Below are 23,690 nucleotides of genomic sequence, written 5' to 3'. Positions count from 1 at the left end.
ATCAGACTGTGTTATTTAATAGAGTGATGGCAATTGTAGGTTAAATTGTTTTAAAGTACAAAGATTGTACTTTTGTGATGTTAAAGCACATCATATGTGTTATCTTCTGGATTAGTCTGAGAGTGCTGATAGAAAAATCATAAAATGGGAAGGGAAAGTTTATAGGGCCAAGATAGAATCATTATAGGTGTTATGTGCAATGATAAGGATTAGTCACTGACTGCTTTCTGTGTTTATTGGCTTGTTGCTTTTAGAACTGCCCTTTAATTATTACCCTAATTATCACTTTATCCTTAATTTGAAGTGATTTAAGGATTCGATGCCAGCACACACCTCCTCCTCAGCCAAAATATCTCTGAGTACAGCGGAGCAGTGTGAGGAAAACCCTTCAGCTGCCAGCGAGTGAAAAATGTACCAGGAGAGCAACGAACCGGGGCTGGGGCTCCCTAAATCCAACTGGGTCCCCTAAAACCAGGGCTGGGATTCCCAAAACTGGGGCTGTGATCCCTCTAAATCTAACTGGGGCCCCCCAAACTGGGCCTGGAGTCTCTCAAAACTGGGGCTTGGGGGTCTCGCTCAATTCAAGTGCGTCCCTCCCAAAACCGGTGCTTGGGTACCCTGAACCAGGCTGGGGATCCTCCAAAACTGTGGCTGGGGTCCCCCCAAATGCAGCTAGATCCCCCCTAAACCAGGCTAAATTTGACAGAGTCTTCCCAAACTGGGGTTGGGGTTCCTAAACCGGGGCAGGGTCCTCCTAAATCCGATTTGGTCCCCACAAAACGGGCCTTGGGGATCCCCAAAACTAGAGCTGGGCCCCTATATCTGAGTAGCGGTTCTCAAACCGGGGCAGGGTCCCCCTAAACCCAACTTAGTCCCTCCAAACCGGGCCCTGGGGGTCCTCAAAATTAGAGCTGGGTCCCCTGCATTTGGGTAGTGGTTCCCAAACCGGGGCAGGGTCCCCCTAAACCCGACTTGGTCCCCCCCCAAACCAGGCCCTGAGGGTCCCCCCTCAGCTGAGGGGCCGCCAGGGGGTCCCGGGGCCGCGCATGCGCAGGCGGCGCTGCCCGCCAGGGGGCGTGGCCGCAGCCCCCGGCCCAGGAGGGAGGCGGCGGGAGCAAGATGGCGGCGCGAGTGCTGCTGCGGGGGAGCCTGGCGGGAGCGCCCGCCGTGCCGCGCCTGCAGCCCGGCGCCGGGCTGACCCTCAGGTGAGCCCTGAGGGGGCGAGGCGGGCGGGACGGGGCCTCCCGGGGGAAGCAGCACGCGGAGCCAGCGCCGCCCGAGCCACCCGGCGCCCCGTCGCGCAGAGCGTCCCCTTGCCAGGCTGGAAATGGCGCCCCGCTGACGGGGCAGCGGCCGGGCCTGGGGCGGGGAGTGCGAGGCGCCGGGGTGTCCCTCAAGGTCACGGGCCGCAGGGCCGGCCCCTTCCTTCCCTCCTCCCAGTCCGCCCCTGGGTGGGAGCGTGGCCATCGCCGGGACGAGGCGGCCGCCGGTGCCCGGGCTCGGGGGGCACCGAGAGCCCGTCCCTGCACCGCCGCCTCAGCCCCGCAGCCCCGCATGGCCACCCCGCCTTGGAACACTTGGAACAGGGCACCCCGCGGCTCTCGGGCCGTCCCGCACACGTGTAGTGCCGGCATTTCAATCCCTGGATGCTCCGTGGCCCTCCAGGATCGCAGCCGCTCCGCATCCCAACTCCTCCGAGCAACAGGGTGCACAGCCCAGAATCTGCATTTCCCCGGGGCTGGGCTGCGTGGCTGCACATCCCGACATCTTCCTGCCTTCACCATTCGCGGCCACTCGTAGGATCCCCTTGGGAGTCACGGCTGGTGTTTCCATGTTCCCATGGGAGTTGGGATCTGCACAAAGAGGCACATCCCGCAAGTTTTGGGGTGCAGAGATTGGCATTTCTGTGTGCAGGGGTGCCCGAGGTGCAGACACACACACAGCTCCCGGGGCGCCTCCCAGGTGTAGGAAGCAGGCACAGGGTGATGGAAACACGGGAATTCCCAAGCTGGGATGGGTCTACACAGTTTTTCCTCCTTTTCTTTGAAACAGGGAAAGCTGCTGCTTCAAGCCTCAGAACAGGCAAGACTAAAGGCATCCCTGCAAGCTGCTGTTCAGGGAATATATTTTGAGGTTTCACCTGCATGTTTTGGGGTTATTTTAGTTTCAAATAAACTTTGTGTAGACCACACATCAAAAGCTGTCAAAGATAGACAAGTTGTTTTTCTTTCTCTTCCAGGCAGATTTTGATTACTACAAAATCTAAATATTTACCTGGTGTGTCCCACCTAGGTTATATTTTATGCTAAAGCAGGAGCTAAGTGTAAAGAAGTCTTTTCCCTTACATTTTTAATGTAATCTAAGCAAGCTATTTAGTGTTAGCCTTTGTGTTCAGAGCCCAACATTTGCAGCAAGAAAGCAAAGCCCACAGTTAATATTTGCAGCTTGAGAACTTGCTGCCACAGACAAGTTGATGCTCACAGCTGTTGAAAGACCTGAATTCAGTCCCTGTTCATCCAGAGCTAATTTTGGACACAGATTGCCCAAAAAATTGAAAATTGATCAGTTCAGGGCTTCTTGGTTCCCTGGTATTTTAGGATATTGATTAAAAATCAGGTCCTTGAATCTCAGTTTGGGTGCAGTGAGCATCTGCTTTAATAAACTCAGCCTGTTACCTTTGTTCTGTATGAGGTGTATATTTAGTTGTGATTTGTTAATCAGTGCTCATGAGGAGCTTTACAGCTGCTGGGGAAAAGATTTTCCATAAATGCAAAGTATTACTCATGTCATTGTTTTGAAAATTAACCATACCTCCAGTTTTAGGTGCAGTTGAACATTCAAATCATGAGATTCTCCTAATAGCAAAGAAATTTGCTCTTCAGAGTTATCCCTGTAGCTTCATCTTACTCCTGCTGCTGCTGAAGTTCACAAAAAAGCATCAGGGTTATTTCTCTTTCCTGTTTAAAGTTTGGTGCAAACAGTGATCCTTGTAGATGAGTTTCCTAAATATTACTTTGCTAATTTTGTTGAATAAAGGGGAGGGCATGGTTTAAAATGAGAGTTTACAGATCTGAGTATTGCAGGAGTGACTTCAGCCTCCTGGAGCCAGTGAGGGCTTAGTTTGAGGGAGCTTTATAAAACAAAACTTGAATTTCTGAGGTGGGGTTCACCCCTGTGCTCAGAGCTCAGAGAAAGCTCCGCTCCAGCAGCAGCCTTATCATGGAATGCCCTTCAAATGCCTGCCCTCAGGAATAGCTGCTTGGCTTCCAGCTCAGCCACATGTCTGTGTGTGTGCCCAGAGCAAGGAAGGCACCATTTTCAATAAACACACCAAGATTTAGACATTATTTCTTCCTGCTGAAGGTCATCTCAGCTGTGGTTGTTGTCTCTCTGCTGTGAAATACTTTCCTCCATCCTGCTCCCATGGGCAGAACCAGGTCATTATGTTCTTTTCTGACACTGGGATTAAAAGGTGGATTGTTGTAAAAAACTGCTTTTGTGTAATACAGGTGTATCCAGGGGAATATTTTCCCAAAGGAAATTAAGATTTTATTTCCCTGTTTGGTTTTTTTTTTCCTGGTAGAAAGCCTTGGGCTGGAGGTCCAGCTGTCTTCTGGATCCCCAAGTCAGTAGTTAAGGGTGAAGAGTTGACATCTGAGATAGGAAAAGGCTGAGATTTCCAGCTTAGAAGTAAATATATATAGTATAAATGCCACATTTAATATTTTAGTATTTCAGGAGAAGCTTGTGACAGAATTAATTTTCTTCACTGTGGCTACTATGGGGCTGTCAAAAAAAAAAGGCAGATTGAAGGAAGAGAAAGAAGCAAAACCATTTGAGCTTCTCAGACACTGTAGAGGATCAGTTAAATGCATCAGATTCCTTGTCCTGCTCATCTGGAAAAGAGGAATAATTCCTTTAACACATAACATAAAAAAGCACAGTTATCACTTGGTCTGTGTGCTCTGATGTAAAGGGAGGTGACACTATTTTGAAAGTGTACATGGAGAAGGTGAATAAAGATTAGATAAGAAAAGAGAGTGAAAATCTTGTGTTTTGAGGCAAGGGAACGTGGATGTTGTGCAGAGAGCCTGGCTCTGTGTCCCTGCGTGTTGCTGGAATCTGGAACTGAAATATTTCCTGGCTGGTTATTTCCTACCACTCATCTTCTTTCCCAGATTAGTCTTTCATGCTGTTTTTCCTCTTGAAAGAAATTTCCCTTTCCCTTTTGTAGAGCTGTCTTTAAGCAGCACAGGAACATATGGCAGTTCCTTTCCCTTTTACACTATGCAGTTTTCCTTCTGCACCTTTTTTGCTCTTTTTCACTCCTGACTGTTTACACCAGGCCAGAGCCAGCCCTGGGCAAAGACAGTGGGTTAAAAAGAGGAGAAATAGCGGCAGAAGCAGCCATTGCACAGGGAATAACCATGGATAATGGGCATGGTGGGAAATGGACTTTTAGAGAATTTTTAAAGTTTGAAGGAAGATTTTATATACATTAATTGTTACAGTGACAATGTTAATACCTTGTGTACTTCACTGCACGCAGCAAATGAAGATCAAGGCCATCAAAGAAGTTTTTTCTGTTCAAGAGAGAGGGGGAAATGTGGGAAATGGATTTGTAGAGAGTTCTCAAAGCCTGGCAGAAGGCTCACACAGTGTGCATCTGAATGCAAACTTGGAGATAAGAAATGCTGACTTAGAAATGCCATAAAACAGAACATTGTTGAAAGAGAAATATAACTAGAAACAAGTTTTAAAGGATGGCCTTGCAAATCAGACTGGATACTTTGGAGACATAGAACTATGAAAGGTGCATTGTAGTGGGACCATGAGGGGTCATTTTAGATTATTGGCTTTAAGGCATTTAGAGCATGGTGTGGCAAAAAGCTGATAGGCCAAGAAACTTATAATAATATTTATATTATATGTAATTATAATTATAATGTAATTACATTTATAATGTATTTTAATTAAAAAATAACTAGCTTCTGATTGTGATAGGTGAATGATACATAACATAACATACCATTATATTATAATATGTATTATATATTATATTATAATTATATAATTAATTATAACATCATATTATAACATAACATTATAACATATTGTCTCACCCTTCACATGAGACAGAAAATAGAAGAAAAATCTTTAAAACACCTCTCAGTTGCCCGATCTCTGGGTCAAAAAAGAGCATAATCCCACAGTGGATAATTGTGGGATGATAACCTCTGTGAAATTCTAATCTCTAATGTCTAGTGAAATAATATAATAATGTCTATATATAATAAATATCATAGATATACTAAAATGAATTAAGAAGAAGAAGAATATCTAGTGAAATGATAAATCTCAGTGGGGATGAGCTGCCTTTGCCTTGCTGGGATGGACTGGCTGGGAGGTTTCAGCAGTGTGTGAGTGTCCCTTGTGCCATTATAATTTCTGGTTGTGCTGTGATCATTTCCATGCAGTGACATGAATTTCCTGCCTGGTGGCCGTGCTCAGGGCTGTCCTTGTTCCCTGCAGGGGGCTGGGCTCCTCAGCCCGCAGTGCCCGTGAGGACAGCTGGCTGAAATCCCTCTTTGTGCGCAAGGTGGACCCCAGGAAAGACGCCCACTCCAACCTCCTGGCCAAAAGAGAGACCAGCAGCCTGTACAAACTGCAGTGTAAGTGCTGGCTCTGTGCTCCCAGCACCACTCCTGTCCCTGTCCCTATCCCTGCCTGCCCAACCTGCAGTGTGAGTGCTGGCTCTGTGCTCAGCACCACTCCTGTCCCTGTCCCTGTCCCCATCCCTGCCTGCCCAACCTGCAGTGTGAGTGCTGGCTCTGTGCTCAGCACCACTCCTGTCCCTGTCCCTGCCTGCCTCACAGCCCTCTTGTTGTTGTTGCAGTTCACAATGTCAAACCTGAATGTCTAGAGGCCTACAACAAGCTCTGGTAAGTGTGGGAGTTCTCTTTTCACCTTTCAGACATGTTGATTTGGCAGATATCATAGTTATATCTGAGTTGTGTAGAGGGGAGGTGACAAAAATTCTGCTTTTTTAGGATTTGGTATTAAATAGATCCTATGAAAGAGTAAAAAGTCCTGATCCCAGTTCATCCCATTTCTCTCTTGGCATTGCTATTTCCTGAGCTGCAGTTGAGGATGATTCCTGTCCTGAGAGCTTTGGTGGCATTTCCTGAAGCAGCTCTCCCCCTTCCCTGAGTGGTCCTAAAGTTCTGATCCCTGCAGGGAAAGGTGGAATGTTGGCATTCCCACTGCAGCTGCCAGGTTGAGGATGGGTTTTGTGTGCACACTGGAAGGAAAGAGAGATCAGTGTTAAATAAAACTACACCAGTGTTAAACTCAGATGTTAAAAGCCCAGGGGTTGGTTTCCTCTCAGCTCATTTAAATCCCTCTGCCCAAGTCCTGCTGCTGAGCTGCTCCCAGGGAGTTACACAAACCCTTGGATGGGGTCTGTGCATTGGGGTGATTCCCTGCAGAGGGAGCAGTGCTGGGACATCTTTCCCAAACAGTTACAGCTTTAGGAATTACTCACACTTGAAACTGACTGCTTTAAGAGTAAAACTGCAGAAATATTACTCCTTTTCTGCCTCCTCAATCCCCCCTCTGGAGCCCTGAAAGAACTGTGGGTTTAAATTTGGGGCTGGAGTGAGCCTGGCAGCCAGCAGTGCCTTTCTCACTGACAATACAAACATTCTCAGCATAATGACACCTTTCTGCAACCAGCTTTGAAGTGTGAGCACAGCAGCTGGGCTGCAGGGAGGGGAGGAAATCCCAGCTCCCAGTTCATGTCCTCAGCTCATCTCTCACCTCTGTGTTGGGCTGGATAACCCAGAACTGTTCTCCCTGCTATAGAAGCATAAAAAGCCTCTAGAATAACATTCAGTCAAGGTATTTTTAGCTTTTTTTTTTTTGTTTAAAAAAATAGATACACAGTAAAGGACAATTAGCATTCAGCCAGCTTGCTGTTTAAAAGCTGAATATAAACATGTCCAATTATGCAAGACAGGGAAACACTTCTCTGCAGTATTTCATGAGCTGCCTGAATGTTGAGTGAGAGCAGAGATTTCTGTTTTCAAGGAAAGAGACAAACAGCAAAGAAAGAAACTGCTGACAGCAGTCAGATGAAATATCTGTGGTTACATTGATTCTTTCCAAAGCAAATTGAAGCATTTCAGGCAAGGAGACAACCTGAATAAAGTAATAAACAAAATTAAGCCTCTCTGAACTTCCCTCCTGCCTCTTCCTAAAGAAAAAAAAAAAAAAAAGAACAGGTTAATTCTGTATAAATCAAAATGAGGATTAGTCATCATCATCATCAAGTATTCATAAATAGTGTAATGAAGACAATTACAAGAATATTTCATGAATCACTGTGGTTTAGGAGCTCTTCTGAAGAATTAGGGACAGGTTTTTTAAAAAGGTGTTCAGTTGGCATTTTTTTCTCTAATTTTCAACAATAAATGCAATATTCAATGCAATAAATGCAAATTCAAAAAAAATGCAATAATTTCCCATTCCCCTTCAAAGCTGCCTTTCCAGGATCTCATCCTGCTTTACAAAAATGAACTGGTGGTGAAACATCCTTGAGAATATCCTTGGAGAGTCATTTTATCATATTATTTACACTGGCTAGTGAGAAAATGTCGAGGCACAAATTGGTAATGAGATTTGCTCAAGGTTGTCTGGAAAGTCAGTGGCAGAATCCAGAGGAAAACTCATCTCTAATGACTCCCAGCCCCAGCCCAGCCTACTTTTTATTCCTTGATACTGTGCAGAGACTCATTGCCTGTGAGCCAGACTGAGGAAGAAGGGTAATTATTCAGGGAAAAATAGGAAAGGCAGAGTTCAACCAGACTAATTGACTTATTCATCAAGGCACAGTGCAGGGAAAGCTGCCTTGACTGAGTCAGCAATTAGCAAAACTTAATTTCCTGATGCTAATATGGGCCACTTCTAAAGTTTGAAAGAGTGTTAGAAATCCTGGGAAAAGTCAGACAGGAATTTTGTGTTGGAGCTGTTTTGAAGGCAGTCCCACTGTTCATTAGTGGGTGAGTTGCCTCAAAGTAAGAGCACTTTCTGAAACCAAAAATCAATACTGTGAGCTACAGCCATTATTTTCTTTATCAAAATATTTTTATTCATTCAGCTTAGCAGTTGTAACTTGTTTAGAAGAGTGTGCTTTCATATTTCTGAGTTCTTCCCTCTTGAGGGGAGCTTTTCCTCAAGCAAAGAAAAGCTTTTCCTCAAGCAAAGAAAAGCTTTTCCTCAAACAAATCACCCATGTAGGCTGAGTTTTCAGCGAGATATCCTGATATTTGTTTTCCTGATGTATTGGATAACCCTTTAGACAGACCTAATTGTTTAGATACACCTAATTTACTGCATCCAAAGATGCAGTAAATGTTATATATTATAAATTTGTTATAGATCTTTGTTATAAATTTCTAAAAAAATGGTAACACTCACCTTAATTCTCCATGGGGGTGTAGCCACCTTCCCCCTGCATAGCAGAATTTACTATTTCAGCTTTCTCCTCTGCAAAATAAAGCTTGTGAATGTTCCTAGCATGATGCTGTGTTATACATTGATCAACTGTAGCCTCCTTGAAGGCAATGCAACCCAGTGTCTGTGTGTTCCTTGTTTTCAAGTCAAGAGGTGCTGCCAAAGATTCATGAAGAAAAACACTACCCTTGTGCTCTGGTGGGGACTTGGAACACGTGGTACGGAGAGCAGGATCAGGCTGGTAGGAGATAGAAGTACAACAATGTACACCCATGTGCTTGGCAGGTTTTCTTCTTTTTAAATCATCTCCCCTGTGTGCAGTGAGGGGCTGTGTGCATCACTCCTCAGCTGTCTTAAGTGTGCACTGCTTGCTTTTTGTGCTGGGTTGGACAGCAGAGCATTCATCCCTTCAGTTTTGTCTCGTTGTTGATGTATTTTTATGTTTTCCAGGTGGTGATGGTTGGGAAAATGAAGAGGTTTTGGGGATAGATTTGTACAATACACCTGAATATTTATGGGTGACTCTTGCAAAGCCAGAGTCTGTCCCAGAGTTTGGGCACTATAAAAGCCTTGCTCAGCTGTAATTGCTGTATGATAATGAATTGCAAATCATTCCAACCCATCTGCATTGTAAACTTCACATTAAACTTTACTGGGGGAAATTAAAAATCTTTCTGTTCATGTTCATGCAAGGATACTGCCTAACTATGAAAACAAACTGGAGCTAGACGTGAAGAGTTGCTACAGAGGTAACTCCAAAGAGCCCAGTGTAGAGAGAAAACCTGAAAAATGCCCTGGGAATTGGAAGGAATGGGAAGGCACAGATCCAAAGCCATAGAGGTTCTGTGAGAGCTGTGCCAGGCTCAGTGCTGGGCCTTCCTAATTAAAAAATAAACTCCTGCACACAGCAATTCTCCCTGCACTGCCAGCATATTGCAATATTGACACTGAACAAATGCAGAGAATTAACAGCAGATGAACCAAACAATGTTTGAGACCAACCCTGGAGGTAGAAGGGGAATTGGGGAATGAGGACAATTGAAATGGGAATTCCTCAGGCAAGTCCCAGTGGCTGCTTTTGGAACAGATGAACACAGGCTGGATCTGTCACCGCATCCCCAGCCTGCTTTGGAAATGTTCTTGCAACACTGGAATAAAGCAGATTGTGGGGTTGGACTTGTCAGCATATTATTTACACTGACTAGTGAGACAATGTCAACATCATGAGAAAATGAGCAATAATTATGAATTATTAGTGTTCAGTGCTGGGTTAATATCAGGTGGATCCATCAAATCTGCCCTGAGGGTGAGGCAGCAGGAGCAGGAGGAGAAATCTGCTCTCCCATCAGCCTCCTTTGCTCTCTTGGAAAAGGCACAGAGCTGCTTAAGAGGGCAGAAAATAGGTTTTATTTTTCTGTGAGGTGAAATAATTGCCTTTCTATGCTAAATGCTTGTAAATACATCTTTCAGTGATTTAGTAAAGGGGTTTATTCTGATTTATTAAAAAGGGAATGCTTTGAAAAAAAATTAGATACAAACATATATACTGGGATTGTTTTTATAGGGGAACTCCCAGCAAATATTCAGTTTTCTTCTGCTTTTATTCGTGTTGAGCTCAGAAATAACATTTGCATCATTTTTCATGTCCTACAGAAAGTGTCTTGCTTGTGTGCTGGAGTAATTTACTGAACTGAAAATCTGCCCCTCTACTGCTCTTAGATGAAATTGGTACAAAGCACATTTTTGGAACTAAGTCATCCTCTTCAGCTGAATCTTAATTTCAATATCAGTCATGACAAGTCATCACATCTTACTAGCATGGCAACAAAAAGTCCTTTCAGAAATTCCTCTGTAACCTTCAGAGTAAATTGCAAAATTTTCCAAGAGAACTCCTTTCAAAAAGCAGATGATTCCATTATCCCTAAAATAATCCAATGTGATTTTCATTAATGAAAATCTCTTTTCTAACCTGCTGCCTGGTTTCTATTTTTGTGTAATTTTGTAGTGTGAAGAGCATTTTATAGTGTGATTTTTCCATAAGATTTACCACTGGTCTGGGACATCCCTGAAAAAACTGAAATTTTCTCTGTTTCAGTTCATTTGTGGAGATATGAGGGAGGTTACCCAGCTCTCAATGAGGTCATGAGCAAACTTCGTCAAAATAAGGTAAAAAATACTGATTTTGTTACTCAGAAGAGAGCAAAGAATAGGCAGAGCAGATAAAAGAATGCAGATTTAGATACCAAAGTGTCTCATCCCTTCCTGTACAAGCCCAGAAACCTCTTGGAGAAAGGATTTATTGTCACATTCATGTTTCATTCCTAAACACTTCCCCTGTAAATCCTTGGAATTCTCAAATTCACCAGGGAGAATTCAGATTCTTTTCAGGATTTCACTGTCCCACAACCCAATCTAAGGCACATCTGGTGTCCTGCTGTTTGTTGTTGCAGAGTTTGACCCATTTTGTCACATTAATTTTTTAGGAATTCACAGAATTCCGGAAGGAGAGGGGGAACATGCTCCTGTCCCGTAAGAACCAGCTCCTGCTGGAGTTCAGCTTCTGGAATGAGCCTGTTCCCAGAGATGGCCCTAATATTTATGAACTGAGGTCCTACCAACTCAGAGTAAGTCCAGATTTGATTTCTTTCTGATTTTTTTGAAGTTCTGTGCTGTCCTAAAACCTTTGGGAGTTTTTTATGGCAAACAGAGCTTATCTGAAAAATCTGGTTTTTATCCAGGGTGGTTTCTGAGTCAGGGCTGCTGTCAGAGTGTGGGGTCTGAGGTGAAGGCAGGCTCCAACAAGATCCTGATGTCTGCAGGGCTGAAACCCTGTGGTTGCTTTGAGGGATGCTTCAGAGATGACTAAGAGGCAGTAAACAGAGCAATTAAAGATTATTTGAATATTCTTATCACTCCCAGGAGGGGACTGTGTTAATCCAGGGTGGTTTCCATACAGAAAGGGTGTGAAAATTGTATAATATTTTGTTTTAACTGCAGCTTTAACAGTGTGTTTTGTTTTTGCAGCCTGGAACAATGATTGAATGGGGCAATTACTGGTAAGTGTTAATTAATTAAGGTAAGTGTTGCCTTCAGCCCTGGGGTGATCTTGATTGAGAGGTGCAGGTGTAGAAAAAGCAGGACAGGAGGTGCCAGGGTGGCTCCAAAGCCACCAAACCCCCAGTTGAGGGGCTGCTGCTGCACTTGCACCCCTGGTCAGACTGTCCTGTGACCCTCTGAGGGGAAAAAAAAGGAATTTTGTGCACAAACAACCCTCTGTGGTTTGGCTTTGCTTCCCAGAACCCTGTTAGTTTGCTGCAGAAAACCTGGGTTTTCAGCAGAAAGCTGCTTGGGAAGAGTGGCACTTCTTCTGGGAGGCTTGGTTCATCTTTCCCAAACCACTTTCAGCTGAAATTTTGGTTCTTTAGGCTTTCAAAGTCAAATTGGCTTCTTGAAAAGCTGCTGAGCAGCACATTTGTATTTTAATATATGGGTTAGAAGTATTTGAGACAGTTTTCTATTGATTTTATGCTTGTGGGTTTGTCTTATTTTTAACTTATTTAAAGTGTAAGCTTATTTCAATTTACACTCACTGTCCTTGCAGTTCTAGTGGTTGACAGTTAAACAGTTTGAAGTATTTTCAATCATTTGGACAAAGCTGAGGACTTAGATCTTCAGACTTGTCATTGATATCATTTTTTCAGTTACAGTCATTTAAACAATTGAATTTAAGGGTTTTTTTAAATAAAATAGGCACATCTCTACTGGTAGAAAATTTGTTCTATAAGATACAACAAGAGGAATATTTATCTTAATTTATGCAAAGATCTGCATGAATAAAAAGTTGTATTCCATTACCACAAAATCTGTGGAAAATTAATGTGGCAAAGCTGACATGACTAAAACTTAAGACTTTAGTGATAAAACCTTCTATAAATGTTAATTGGTTAACTATAAAAGTTAACTGCTGGCTTTAACTGTCCCAACAATTATCTTTATCCTGAATTTGGTTGAAAAATTATTAATACAAAATTTAGTGAAAATGTGGCCTCCAATTTTAATGCATCCTAACAAGACACAGAGGTAAATCAATTACTTGGTGCTGAAAACAAGCATGCTGCAGCTTTTTTTCTCACTCCTAATTGCTGAAACACACAGCAAATGCAGTTTAACATTCCAGCTTCCCTTCCAGCCTGTTTTTTTCCCATTTTCCCATGGTTTTTCCCCATTTTTCCCTGATTTCCTGCCCAGATGTGCAGGCTCTGATGTCCCTGTGCTCCCCTGCAGGGCTCGTGCCATTCGGTTCCGACAGGACAGCAACGAAGCAGTTGGGGGATTTTTCTCCCAGATTGGACAGCTCTACATGGTCCATCACCTTTGGGGTAAATTCCTCTTTCTGCTTTCTTCTCCCACTCAGCCAACCCAGCCACTTTGCCCAGGAGTTCAGTCTTACAAAAGTTTTACAAAAGGCAAAGGAAATGTCTTAAAAGTTAGGGTTTAAATTTTTTTTAATTTTCCCAATCTTTTTAATTTCTTAATTTGCTGATTTAAAAAAAAATTGTGTAGGCAAATTTATTCTTCACCTAACAAGAAATGAATATTTCCTGTTTTGTTCTGTTTTTCCCACAGTCTCTGCTGTTCCTTTCTCGTTGGGAGCTCAGTGTTTGCTCTCAGTCCCACAGCCATGACCCTGCTGTCCCAACTCATGCTGAAATCAGTTTTTTTACAATTTCATTTCAAGCCTCACATTCCCCACACCTGCAGAAAGGAAAGTCAGGCATTTATTTCCATTCCTGCATGGAGGTGTTTTGGCTCTCTCTGTACATTCATATCCATAAACACCTTAGGATTGTTTCAATTAATAAAAACAATCATTTGTTAGAAATAACTCAGTTTTTTCTTCATATCCCAACAATCCAGAATTTTAGATTTCAGCAGTCTGGCAGCTCTCATGTAGAGCTGTGCCCCTGCTTTATCTTACCTGTGCCCAGGTGTTTTCTGTCTTCCCCAGCTCCTTCTGTTTGTGCTGCTCTGGGAGCTTTTTTTCCTGGCAGAGAACTCCTGATTTTTTTTCCTTCCTGCTTTTCCTCATTCCTCCTTGGAATTCTTTTAAGGGATCTCTTCCTGTGCAGGAGGGAAAGGAGTCATTTTGTGCTTGTTTTCCCAGCTTACAAAGACCTGCAAACCAGGGAAGATATAAGGAATGCAGCATGGCATAAACCTGGCTGGGATGAACTGGTTTATTACACAGGTAACCCATTAACTTCTCTGGAATGCTGGGGGCAGACTTTGGGCTGTGCCACCCTCTCTGCTCCTCAGCACATCCCACTGGGAGAAAAAGTTTTGTATCTCAGGGGGAAATGTGTGTCTGGGTCAGTTTTTAGTCTGTAAAGGAGCAGAGGGGGTTTGCACTGAGCTGTAAAGAGAATTTTACAGCTGGTTGTACATGGAAAAGTTGCCCAAGTGCTAAAAAATTGCTGCATTAATACTGAATTTTTATAGCAGCACTTCTGTGGAATGTGGAAGAACAGATTTATGTAAATGCTTGTCCAAAGATTTAAGGAGCCAGGAGCGAAATTTACCTTGATATTAAATGATTACTTCTAATATTTAATGAAATACAGGAGCCTTGTTAAAAGCTTTGCTGGGAAAAGGGAATTTAGACTTTGGAACAAAAAGCCAGGAGATCTTTGAGATCAAAGAAAGCTGTCACAACAGAACTCCCAGAAGTGTGCCAAGATGTCAGATTTGGGCTCCACAGGGCACATTTCAAAGGAAGTTACACCACAAAAATGTAGGATCACTTCCATTTTGGTAGAAAAAATGGAAATATTTGACTTCAAACAAGCAGAGAGATGATATTAAAATCATTTTTTCCCACAACCACCGTGCTAGAGAGATGATTACTGAATGTGCTGAACTCTGTCAGTGAAATTCAAACCTCTCTCCATTTTTTTCAGTGCCCCTTATTCAGGAGATGGAGTCCAGAATCATGATACCCTTGAAGATTTCTCCACTTCAGTAAAGTCACTGATTTTCTTGTGCCTACATAGATGAAGTGACAAGTATTTGTCTTAATTTATGGTATACACTGTATATCATAGTCTGAAATATAAAAGTACTGTATTGAGCTTATAAAAGAGACCTCTTTTCTTCAGAACCCACGACCTTCTGCTCTTAGGGGGGAAAAAAAATAACAACAAGACTGTCATTAAAAGGTTGGTGAATTGAAAACAAGTCCAGATCTGTGGGCCAGGTCCCCAGGGAATGTGTGACCTACAGGATTTGAAATCTCCTGCTCCACAGGCACTGCCCAGAGCTCAGGAGCAGCATTGCTGTGAGCATTTAATGACTGCAGCTCTCCAAAACAAACGTGGGAGTGAAATGAGAAGCTCTGGAGAAATGAGAATTTCATTTCCACTTGTGAAATGAGCAGCTCTGGGGTTGCTGTGAAATCACCCCTGGCTGGTGGAGCAGGGCTGGAATCAGCAAATGTCATTTTCCAAGCAGGCAGTCATTAATTTGGGATAGTGCTGTGTGTGGCAGGGGATGGATTTGGGACAGCAAGGGGCACTGGTGTGGAAGCTCCCCCTGGAATGGATCCCACGCAGGGTGAGCCACGCTTCCCCCACAGACACTGCCTGAACACCCTGCAGGGAATCAATCCACCCCAGAGCATTTCCCTCCCCAAACAGCTCCAAAATCTGGGAAAAGGGGTTGAATTTAATAAGCAGTGTTGGTTCAGCCTCAGAGGGGGGCTGCAGTCCCCGTGGCTGGGTTGGTGTGAGAAGCTGGGCTTGGCATTTCTGTGTACCATGGTGTCCAGTTCTGTTTTGGTTTCACTTTTAGGCTAGAATGTATCCACACTTTTTGGTGTCTGCAACGATGTGAACATCCTGTAAGTGACAATAATATTCTCTCTCTCTCTCTCAAGTGGCTCCAAGAATCAGTGTAACATACTGAATGTACAAATCAGTTCTGAATGTCCAGTTTGTACATTTCAAGAAGTTTTCAGGAAGAACATATCGGTCAATAAAAACCTTTTAATTTTCACTTTTTGCTGGCATCTCCTATGTATTGCACCACTTGTGTTTTCTCTCCTCTTGCAGTGTTTAGTATGGAGGAAAATTTAGGATATTTCAGCTTAATTAACCAATATCACTTGTCTGGGTTGGGGACAGCATTTCCCATTTTCTGCTTTCCAAAGTGAATTTACAATCTCTCCATCCCATCCCATTCTGCTGAGTGTTCTGTGATGATAAATACAGAACACATTTCCTTTTGATTTTTCTCTACAAATGATGCTTCATTTTTCAGGTTTTACTTGCACTCGTGCTTCCCCTTGAGTTTCCCCTTGAACAAAGTCAATATTTGATCTGGTTCTTGTCTGGTTTTATATTTTCCTCCTGTTGCCAAGTGATGATGGGATTTTACTGAGTCACATTCTGTGCTGTATCAGCTTGAAGTTGCTCAGTGGGCCAAGGAAATCATTTGAGCTGATCCTCCTTGTGAGTCAGCCCTGAGCACTGATTCCACCTGGGGCTGCCATTTTATCTGATTTTTGGGGCTGCTCTTCAGCTGCAGAAGGAAAAAGGGGGATGCCAGTATCACCTGCCAGTCCTTTTGATCTCTCCCAGATTTCTTTTCCCTGGAGAATTGTCCTTGTAACTCCCACCCAGCAATCCCAGCCAGAGACAAACAGCAAAAAAATTTTTTGGAGCTACAGGATTTCTTTGTGTTCTGATGCAATCCATGTTTTTTACCTTCACCAGGAATTAAATTCTGCCTGGCACAGCTCTTGTTGTCCAAAGACCACGAAGTTTTGCCTGGATAAGGACTCAGAGGAGTAACTGTGTGTCCTGTGGGGTGAGATCACAGAGTGCAGGTCCCAGGATCTGAATTCCCCCTGGAATTCCCCCTGCCCTGATGTGTCATGGATGAGCCTTCCCTCATTCTGAGCTTCCTGCTCATGCTCTGGCTGCCCTCAGGGACAGATCAAACTGATCAAACTGATCAAACTTCTTGTTTTACCTGCAGCTAAAGCAGTTCTGTTATTTTCCTTACAGATAACATTTCCATTTCCAATGGAAATGGGCAATGCCAATCTTTCCTTGGCTTCCTTTTGCCTGAGCTTGGTTTTCCCTGGTTCTGTGAACTTTTGGGATTTTCCCTCTTGATTCCATGGCTGAGTTCAAGGTTTCCTTAGCTGAGCAATCCCTCAGCATTTCTTACAGCACAACTGCTGCACTTCAGAACTTCCCAAAGGTTGAAAAGTGGGGAACAGTGCTTGGAAAAGCCTCTGGCAACTCTCAACTCTTATTCCACTGCAATGACACAATTAAAACTCAGGTTTAATTGTCCTGGAGAAGGCTGCAAACTGTCCCACATGCAAATACATAATTTAAAGCAATTCTGCCTCATTGAATAAGCACATTAAAAGCCTTTTTATAAAGGCTGGTGGTCAAAATACCCACCTGGAGCCCAGCTCCTCCCTGTGTGACCTGTGCTGCTCCCCAGACTTTGCCCCTCTGTGCTGGGATGTGTCCAGGCAAATCTGTGACACTGAAACTTTTCCTCCCCCTGCTCCATTCCCTGCTGGGAATTTTCCACTATTTCACAGACAAAACAGCTGAGCCTCTCCTGAGCTCAGCACTGCTCCTGCTGCCTCCTGGGCTAGAGGTCAGCCTCCACATTTGCCCAGTGGAAGGGGTGGGGGACATTTTTTTTTTTCCCCCAAGGCAGTGTGACCTAAAGAGCTGTTGTGAAATCCCTGGCACAGCCCCACGTTTCCATAGAGCCCCGAGTGGCAGCAGCTCCTGCTGTGAATGTTAACATCCCTTCCAGGGCTCTGCCTGGGGCACTGGGGGAGCTGCAGAGCCCTGAGCCATGCCCCAGTGCCCTGCAGCTGATCAGCTCCATGGCAGATTTATTTCCTTTGTGGCCTTTTAATGCCGTGAAAAACCGCAAACAAACTCCTTCACTTCCTAACTGTGGGATTGCACAGGCAAAAGTGGGAGCAGAAACTCTTCAGATGTGCTCTGCTGGTGCAGCCTGGCCTGAACAGAAGCAGGATTGTCCAGGAGCTGCCCTGGGATTTTCCTCAGAAAGGATTTCCATCTTTAACACTCCCAGAAGTTGTGGGGAGCACTGCCAGCCGTTGTCTGCTTGGCTTTTGTGGGGTTTGCTGAAGCCTCTGCAGATCCTCTGGGCTCTTACATGTCTGCCTTGCTCCAAAAACCACCCCAAGTTTGGTTCTGGGTTTGTTTTCTTTTAACCCTTCTACTTCTGAAATTTGTGGTGGGGTGAAAGAGAATTGCCACACTTCAGGTTCTGGAAAAATACTGGGGCTCTCTGTAAGCACTTAGAAGATAAAAACCTAATGTTTTTTACATTAAATCCTGTCATATTTACCCATCTTTCTCCTGTGGGGATGGAAGGAAGGGGCAGGTGTGATGTATTTTAACATTGGTAAAGCTTTTCACATCCTCACAGGTGAGATTCTCACCAGTCAGGGAAATAAAAGTGCCACAATGTGAAGAGTTGTCAGCATTTACCAGGTGTGTTCTCCTGGATCAGAGAGACTCCTTTAAAAACCAGGATCCATCAGCTGGAGCTCAGAGGAGTTCTTAGAACAGGTCAGACTTAATTCTGGCAGAGTTTAGGGGTGGTTAATCCACACTGGAGGCAGAGGAAGGGACTGAAGTTCCCCAGAATTTCCTTTAAAGGTTGATGAATTCACTCCCATCCCATTACAGCTGGTGGGGCTGGGTTGGTAAATGAATAAAACATTCCACAAACACTGGGACCACTTCCCAAAATCAGCAGTTTGGAGTTTGATTGGAATATTTTGATGAAGAATGGGAACCACTCAATCCCTCACCTGAAAATGTTTCTGCTTAAGCCAGGGATGAACACTGGATCTCACATTTCCCTGCAGCTCCTGTCCCAGACAGAATAACTGATGTTGAGTAACAAATGACACCACAGGTTCTCTGTAGTCATCATATGAATGAAATCAGAGATATTTACTGATGTTTTCCACCTGTTCACTGCTTACCTGCTGCTGAGATTCTGTGCAGTGAAAGGCACTTGCCAAACTGCAGCCTGAATTACATTATATTATTATAATTACTATTATTGTTGTTGTTGTTGATTAGGTAAAGTTCTTGTTTGTGCAGTGAAAGGTTCTTGCCAAACTGCAGCCTGAATTACAATATTATTATTATTATTATTATTATTATTATTATTATTATTATTATTATTATTATTATTATTATTATTATTATTATTATTATTATTATTATTATTATTCAGGCAAAGTTCTTGTTTGTGGCCTTGTTCTTTGTCACCCAAAATCAGTAGAGGCATTACTGATGAAACAACAGATGTGCAATATTGACCAGGAGATAATCTCCTAAGGTATTTTTAACTTTTTCTTTTCATTGTTTGGTCTTCCCTTGGAGAAATAATTCATTTCTTCCACCATAGGAACGCTTTATTAAAAATTTTACCCATTTTCATTCCAACCTATTTGAGTAGCATGGTGCCATCCACAAGCCAGAGTGGAAGGTCCCCAACTCCCAGAATCATTAAAAAACTCCAGCCCACGAGTTTGCAAACAAATAAATGTTTAATGGCATTGTATAATGGATTTACAGGTGTTAAATAGATTATTTTACAGGAGGATTTATCGCTCTTCCAGCTCCTTTAGCAGTTCATCAAAGTGGGTGATGTACCACTTGGCTTTCTCCTTCACTTGCTTTCTGACAACATTGCCTCCAAATCCAATGAAGCAATCCTGGAAAAACACAAGGAATGGGCACATGGGTTATTGCATGCAAGGAGGGGAGTTTCAGTAATTAAATTCACTTTTAAGATTGGATTTTAAAATCCCTGCCCTGTTTTCCTTTGCATGTTCATTTTTCAGATTTATTAATGATTCCTTCTGCAGCATTTTGATTATTGGGGTTTTCCTCAGTGCCTTGTAGCTTCCAGATTGTTCAGATTTTACTGAGATTTTGCTGAGAATCTGATGTAAATGTGATGCAATTCCATTTAAGAGCAGGTAAACATTGGCTCATGCACGAGCATCCCACAATTACCCCTCTCCTGTTTATCTTACCTCTGTTTGCCTCATCTCAGAGATACCAAAAGCAAACTTTAACCCTGTCTCAATCATTAACCAGAGCAATCATCATTTCTACATCTCACAAAACCCCCTGCAGTGAAAGTGCAGGGTTTAAAATTTCCACTGCAGCTTTTTTTTTTTCTTTTTTTTTTTTCTTTTTTTTTTCTTTTTTTTTTCTTTTTTGCCTTGAGGTAGGAAGCATTCAACAAATCCTGAGCAGTTTTGGGGTACTGGGAGACTTTTGTGTAGGGAAAGGAGCTGAAGGGGAGATGGAATTAAAATCTCTCCCTGGGACATGAGCATTTATAAAAGTTATCTTTCTAGTAATTTTCTTTTATTAAAGAGTCCAAAGCTCACTCTTCTCTTTGCCCCAGGGATTTGCTCAGAAGGAATTCAGGATTTCTGTAATACTCACTCCAGGGGGGCAGGCTTCCATGTCTGTAGCTCCATCTCCAATCATAACCACTTTCTTGAAATGGAACTGTTCTTTCAGATGAGTGATGACCTTTCCTTTCCCCCCTGATTCTGCTGTTGGTTGTGTTTCATCAAACCCTGCATATTCCCCTAGAAAACAAGGGAAGGACAAGTTGGAAATACAGATATTCTCTGGGAAATGAAGGAAGATCTCTGTCTGTGGTCTTGACTTCAGGGCATGCAGTCCTGTAAAAGTCACAGCACAGCATCCCAAATCAGGAATTCCAAGGTAAGTTTTGACTGGGATTTCACCCAAGTCTTTCAAAGTAAAATAGAGACATTTTCAGAGAAAACCAGAAACCTGTGTGGGCAGTGCTCCCAATCCATTCCCAGCCACTCTGGTGTGAACATCCCAAAGCAGCACCCAGGATGATGCAGAGTGTAGGAAACCCTGAGTAAGAACAACCTCAGCACCTCCAGCTCTGCTGGGGCAGAGCTTCAAACCCAGAGCAGCTCTGCCCTGAAAGGGAGGCTTGTGAGAGCAGCTCAGGTCATGGACTTTTTAACTTGAAGGAGAGGAGAAAATGAAACTCTGCTCTCAGCAGCTGTAACAAGTTTTACCTTTGGCACAGCTTGCAATTAAAAAGTAACTGCAGCTCTGTTCCTTACACTGAGCATGCCCTGAGCTGGTTTTTGGTAAAGTTTTGTAATTTTCCTCCATGGATTGGTAACAGGGCAGTGCCTGCAGCCCAATATCTGAGAGCTGGAGGCAGGAAATGCCATGAATCAGCAGAGGGAGGAGGCTGGAGGGGGCTCTCACCGTTGAAGTAGAACTTGAGCCTGTTGGCAAAGACGTTTGCTGTGGGGATGTTCAGCTGCAGGGCCACGTGTTCCACAATGCTCTGAAAGCCCCCCGAGACCAGGAACACCTGAACCCCTCGTTGGTGGAGTCTGCTCACCAGCTCCCTGAGGAGAGACAGCACAAAGGTCACAGAGATCCTCCCTGAGCCAGGCTCTGTGCTACTCCAGCTCAGTTTGGGGTGTGCTGCTTCCAGCTCCTCCATCTCTGCTGCCCAAAGCTTTTCCCTCTTTGTGCCCACATCCTGATCAAAGCCATCATTTCATTCCTCAACAACAAGCACTCCCTAAAACTGTTTTCTTTCCACTTTCACATTAGTTCCCTTGAACAAGTGAGAACAGATCCAGTTCTTTTTTTTTTTCTCAGCAAGAAAATGAATCTGGAATGCAGCAAAAAGCAGGGGATGAGATAAAACCACTGCTCCCAAATGCTAAGTGAGCTGAAAAGTGCAAAGTGCAAACATTTTCCAGCTCACAGTCGATTCACCAGATGCTGGACATCAATGCCATCTTTAGAAGAGGGCAGCAGCTACAGAAAAGGAATTTTAAAAGAAAAAAAAAAAAGAAGTTTGTGACTCCAGTAATGCCAGCAGGACTTGAAGAGTTCTGGGGATTTGGCTCTGGAGGCAGAAGATCAGCCTGCAGCAGGGGGAGCAGGGGAAGGGGAGGCAGGACCAGCAGAAACATTAAAGACTGAAAAGCAAAGCAGAGACTTAAAGCAGGACACAGAAAAGGAGGAAGAAAGGGAAGGAATGAAAAGGAGGAAGAAAGAGAAGGAATGAAAAGAAAAATCACATGATCCTGAACAAGGAAACAATGTTCTCTTTGTAGCTACCTCTAGCTGTCTTCTGCAGAAAAAAGATATAATACAAGTACAGGATCATCAAAAACTCTTTTTATATGCTAAAAATATTTCAGACTTGAAGCTATGGTCAGATTTTGTAGTAAAGAAATTCTTTTCAATTGATAGAAACAATTTGAATAGGGAAAAAATCCCCAGAGCTTCTCAGTTTAAATAGTTCATGTTCATGCCAAACCTCAAGGATGAATGCACATATTTATGTGTGTTTGCTTTAATTTTAATGTTTTTAGGGACTTCAGAATGTGTAGCTCTGAGCAATGGATCCCCTAAACTGAGCCAGGGGTGTGACAGCACTGAGCAGAGAGAGGTAGCAGAATTGCAGAACAGGTCAAATTTAAGGAGGTATTAAATGTCCTCTCAGTCCCATCACCCCTGAAGAACCAGTGGTTGAACAGATTCTCTTCCATGCCCATTTAATCCTCCAGACAGGATTTGAGCTTGGCAGCCAAGGTGCCAGTTAATACCTAAGAATCTTTTATTTTTCCATGGATGTTCAACCACTAGCCATGGAGCCAGGCTCCTGATCCAAGCTCTGTAGACACCCAGCATGGAGATGGGGCAGGAGGGCACACAAACCAGCTCTGTGGCCTTACAGCATCAATAATGACCCTGAATTTGCTTTACTTATTCCATCTGCTTCCTGAATAATTAAAAAAAAAAAAAATCAATTCTTCTTACCTTATTCCTGGAGTTAGCTGAGGTGGGTTGTCAGATATTAATTTCTGCACTTGTTCATAGGAGGGCCTGATGAGACCTAACCGTGCTGTGAGAGCTGCCTTGAATGTCACAGTGCCACCCATGGCTCTGCGGGTCCTGAGGGACAGCCAAAAATCAAATCAGGGACACTTCACCAGCTGGGGCTTCTCCCAACAACAGAGCATTAACAAGGAATGACAAGGAGCCAGGTGAGAGGGGTCATGCTGAACCCCAAAGATTGGTGGCTAGGAGATCTCCATGGATGGGAGAACCCGTGGAGCAAAGGAAAATGGCTCCATTCCCTCTGTGATGCCAGACTGGGACCATATTCCTGAGCTGAATCCAACAGAGCTTTGGCTAAAAGCTTCAGCTTGGGCTGGGAGTGCTGTCCCCTCTCCTCCATCTCATGGTAAGGTTTCCTCATTCAGAACAGGGTTTGGTAGTGCTTAGCCAAGTTTAATGATGAGGGCTGCTCTTAGGCTATCAAAATTACTAATAGATATTTAATTCAAAATTACTAATAGAGATTTAATTCAAAATTACTAATAGAGATTTAATTCCAGGATAGTTCTGTTGGGCAGCCTCACAATTCCCAAACCAAGTCACCTCATCCTGCATTAATCCCTCTTATTACCCCAACCCCTTTACAAACTGTAACCATCTACAACAGAACCAAATGACTGCAAAGGACAAATCCATGCTCACAGCTCCATCACCCTGGCTCATTGTGGCTGCCCTGTGTGAGCTCCCCAGCCTCATGTACATCTCTGCCATGGCTCATCCTGCCTGGCCTGTGTGAGCTCCTCCAGCCTTACACACATCTCAGCCATGGCTCATCCTGCCTGGCCTGTGTGAGCTCCCCAGCCTCATGTACATCTCAGCCATGGCTCATCCTGCCTGGCCTGTGTGAGCTCCCCAGCCTTACACACATCTCAGCCATGGCTCATCCTGCCTGGCCTGTGTGAGCTCCCAGCCTTACGTACATCTCTGCCACGGCGTCCCCGACCCCGCAGAACTTGGCCAGCTCGTCGATGCCCTCCTCCCTGATGACGGTGCTGTCCACGTCGAAGCACACGGCGTCGGCGCTGCGGAAGATCTCCTTCAGCTCCATCAGGGATGCCATCCTTTTGGGAGCCTTCTTACTGTGAGGGGACAAGATGAAGTCTTTCTCTGAGTGAGAGTAGTGCACTGTTTCCTGAGCCATTGGTGCTGCTGCTCTGG

General features: G+C 43.8%; 2 protein-coding genes across 2 annotated transcripts; one reads left to right on the top strand and one right to left on the bottom strand.

Moving 5' to 3' along the window:
* Positions 1 to 1,076: 1,076 nt before the first annotated feature.
* On the top strand, positions 1,077 to 15,564 carry NIPSNAP2 (nipsnap homolog 2). Its single transcript, XM_084219289.1, has 10 exons — positions 1,077 to 1,205; positions 5,533 to 5,672; positions 5,897 to 5,942; positions 8,661 to 8,755; positions 10,610 to 10,680; positions 10,998 to 11,138; positions 11,539 to 11,570; positions 12,799 to 12,893; positions 13,679 to 13,762; positions 14,472 to 15,564. The coding sequence occupies exons 1-10, from the start codon at positions 1,120 to 1,122 to the stop codon at positions 14,534 to 14,536; spliced, it is 855 nt and encodes a 284-aa protein (XP_084075415.1). The 5' UTR covers positions 1,077 to 1,119; the 3' UTR covers positions 14,537 to 15,564.
* Positions 15,565 to 19,128: 3,564 nt separating this feature from the next.
* On the bottom strand, positions 19,129 to 23,690 carry PSPH (phosphoserine phosphatase). The gene is made up of 5 exons (XM_084218963.1): positions 23,453 to 23,690; positions 22,452 to 22,586; positions 20,874 to 21,019; positions 20,055 to 20,203; positions 19,129 to 19,309 (listed from the first exon to the last, which is right to left on the bottom strand). Exons 1-5 carry the CDS (start codon positions 23,671 to 23,673, stop codon positions 19,199 to 19,201), a joined length of 762 nt encoding a protein of 253 aa, XP_084075089.1. The 5' UTR covers positions 23,674 to 23,690; the 3' UTR covers positions 19,129 to 19,198.

This window comes from Fringilla coelebs (assembly GCF_963513975.1).
Source record: "Fringilla coelebs genome assembly, chromosome: 20".
NCBI classification, from domain to species: Eukaryota; Metazoa; Chordata; class Aves; order Passeriformes; family Fringillidae; genus Fringilla; species Fringilla coelebs.
This window is presented reverse-complemented; position numbering and strand designations above follow the sequence as displayed.

What these genes read in the sequence shown, in the direction of transcription:
- PSPH (XM_084218963.1), bottom strand. Translation starts at nt 23,673, where the DNA reads ATGGCTCAGGAAACAGTGCACTACTCTCACTCAGAGAAAGACTTCATC. An exon ending in GGGGACGCCGTGGCAGAGAT is followed by an intron (nt 22,587 to 23,452) that starts GTACGTAAGGCT and finishes GCTGTCCCTCAG; the next exon opens with GACCCGCAGAGCCATGGGTG. An exon ending in GCTCAAGTTCTACTTCAACG is followed by an intron (nt 20,204 to 20,873) that starts GTGAGAGCCCCC and finishes CTTGTTTTCTAG; the next exon opens with GGGAATATGCAGGGTTTGAT.
- NIPSNAP2 (XM_084219289.1), top strand. Translation starts at nt 1,120, where the DNA reads ATGGCGGCGCGAGTGCTGCTGCGGGGGAGCCTGGCGGGAGCGCCCGCC. An exon ending in GAGGCCTACAACAAGCTCTG is followed by an intron (nt 5,943 to 8,660) that starts GTAAGTGTGGGA and finishes CTTGTTTTCAAG; the next exon opens with TCAAGAGGTGCTGCCAAAGA. An exon ending in ATTGAATGGGGCAATTACTG is followed by an intron (nt 11,571 to 12,798) that starts GTAAGTGTTAAT and finishes GCTCCCCTGCAG; the next exon opens with GGCTCGTGCCATTCGGTTCC.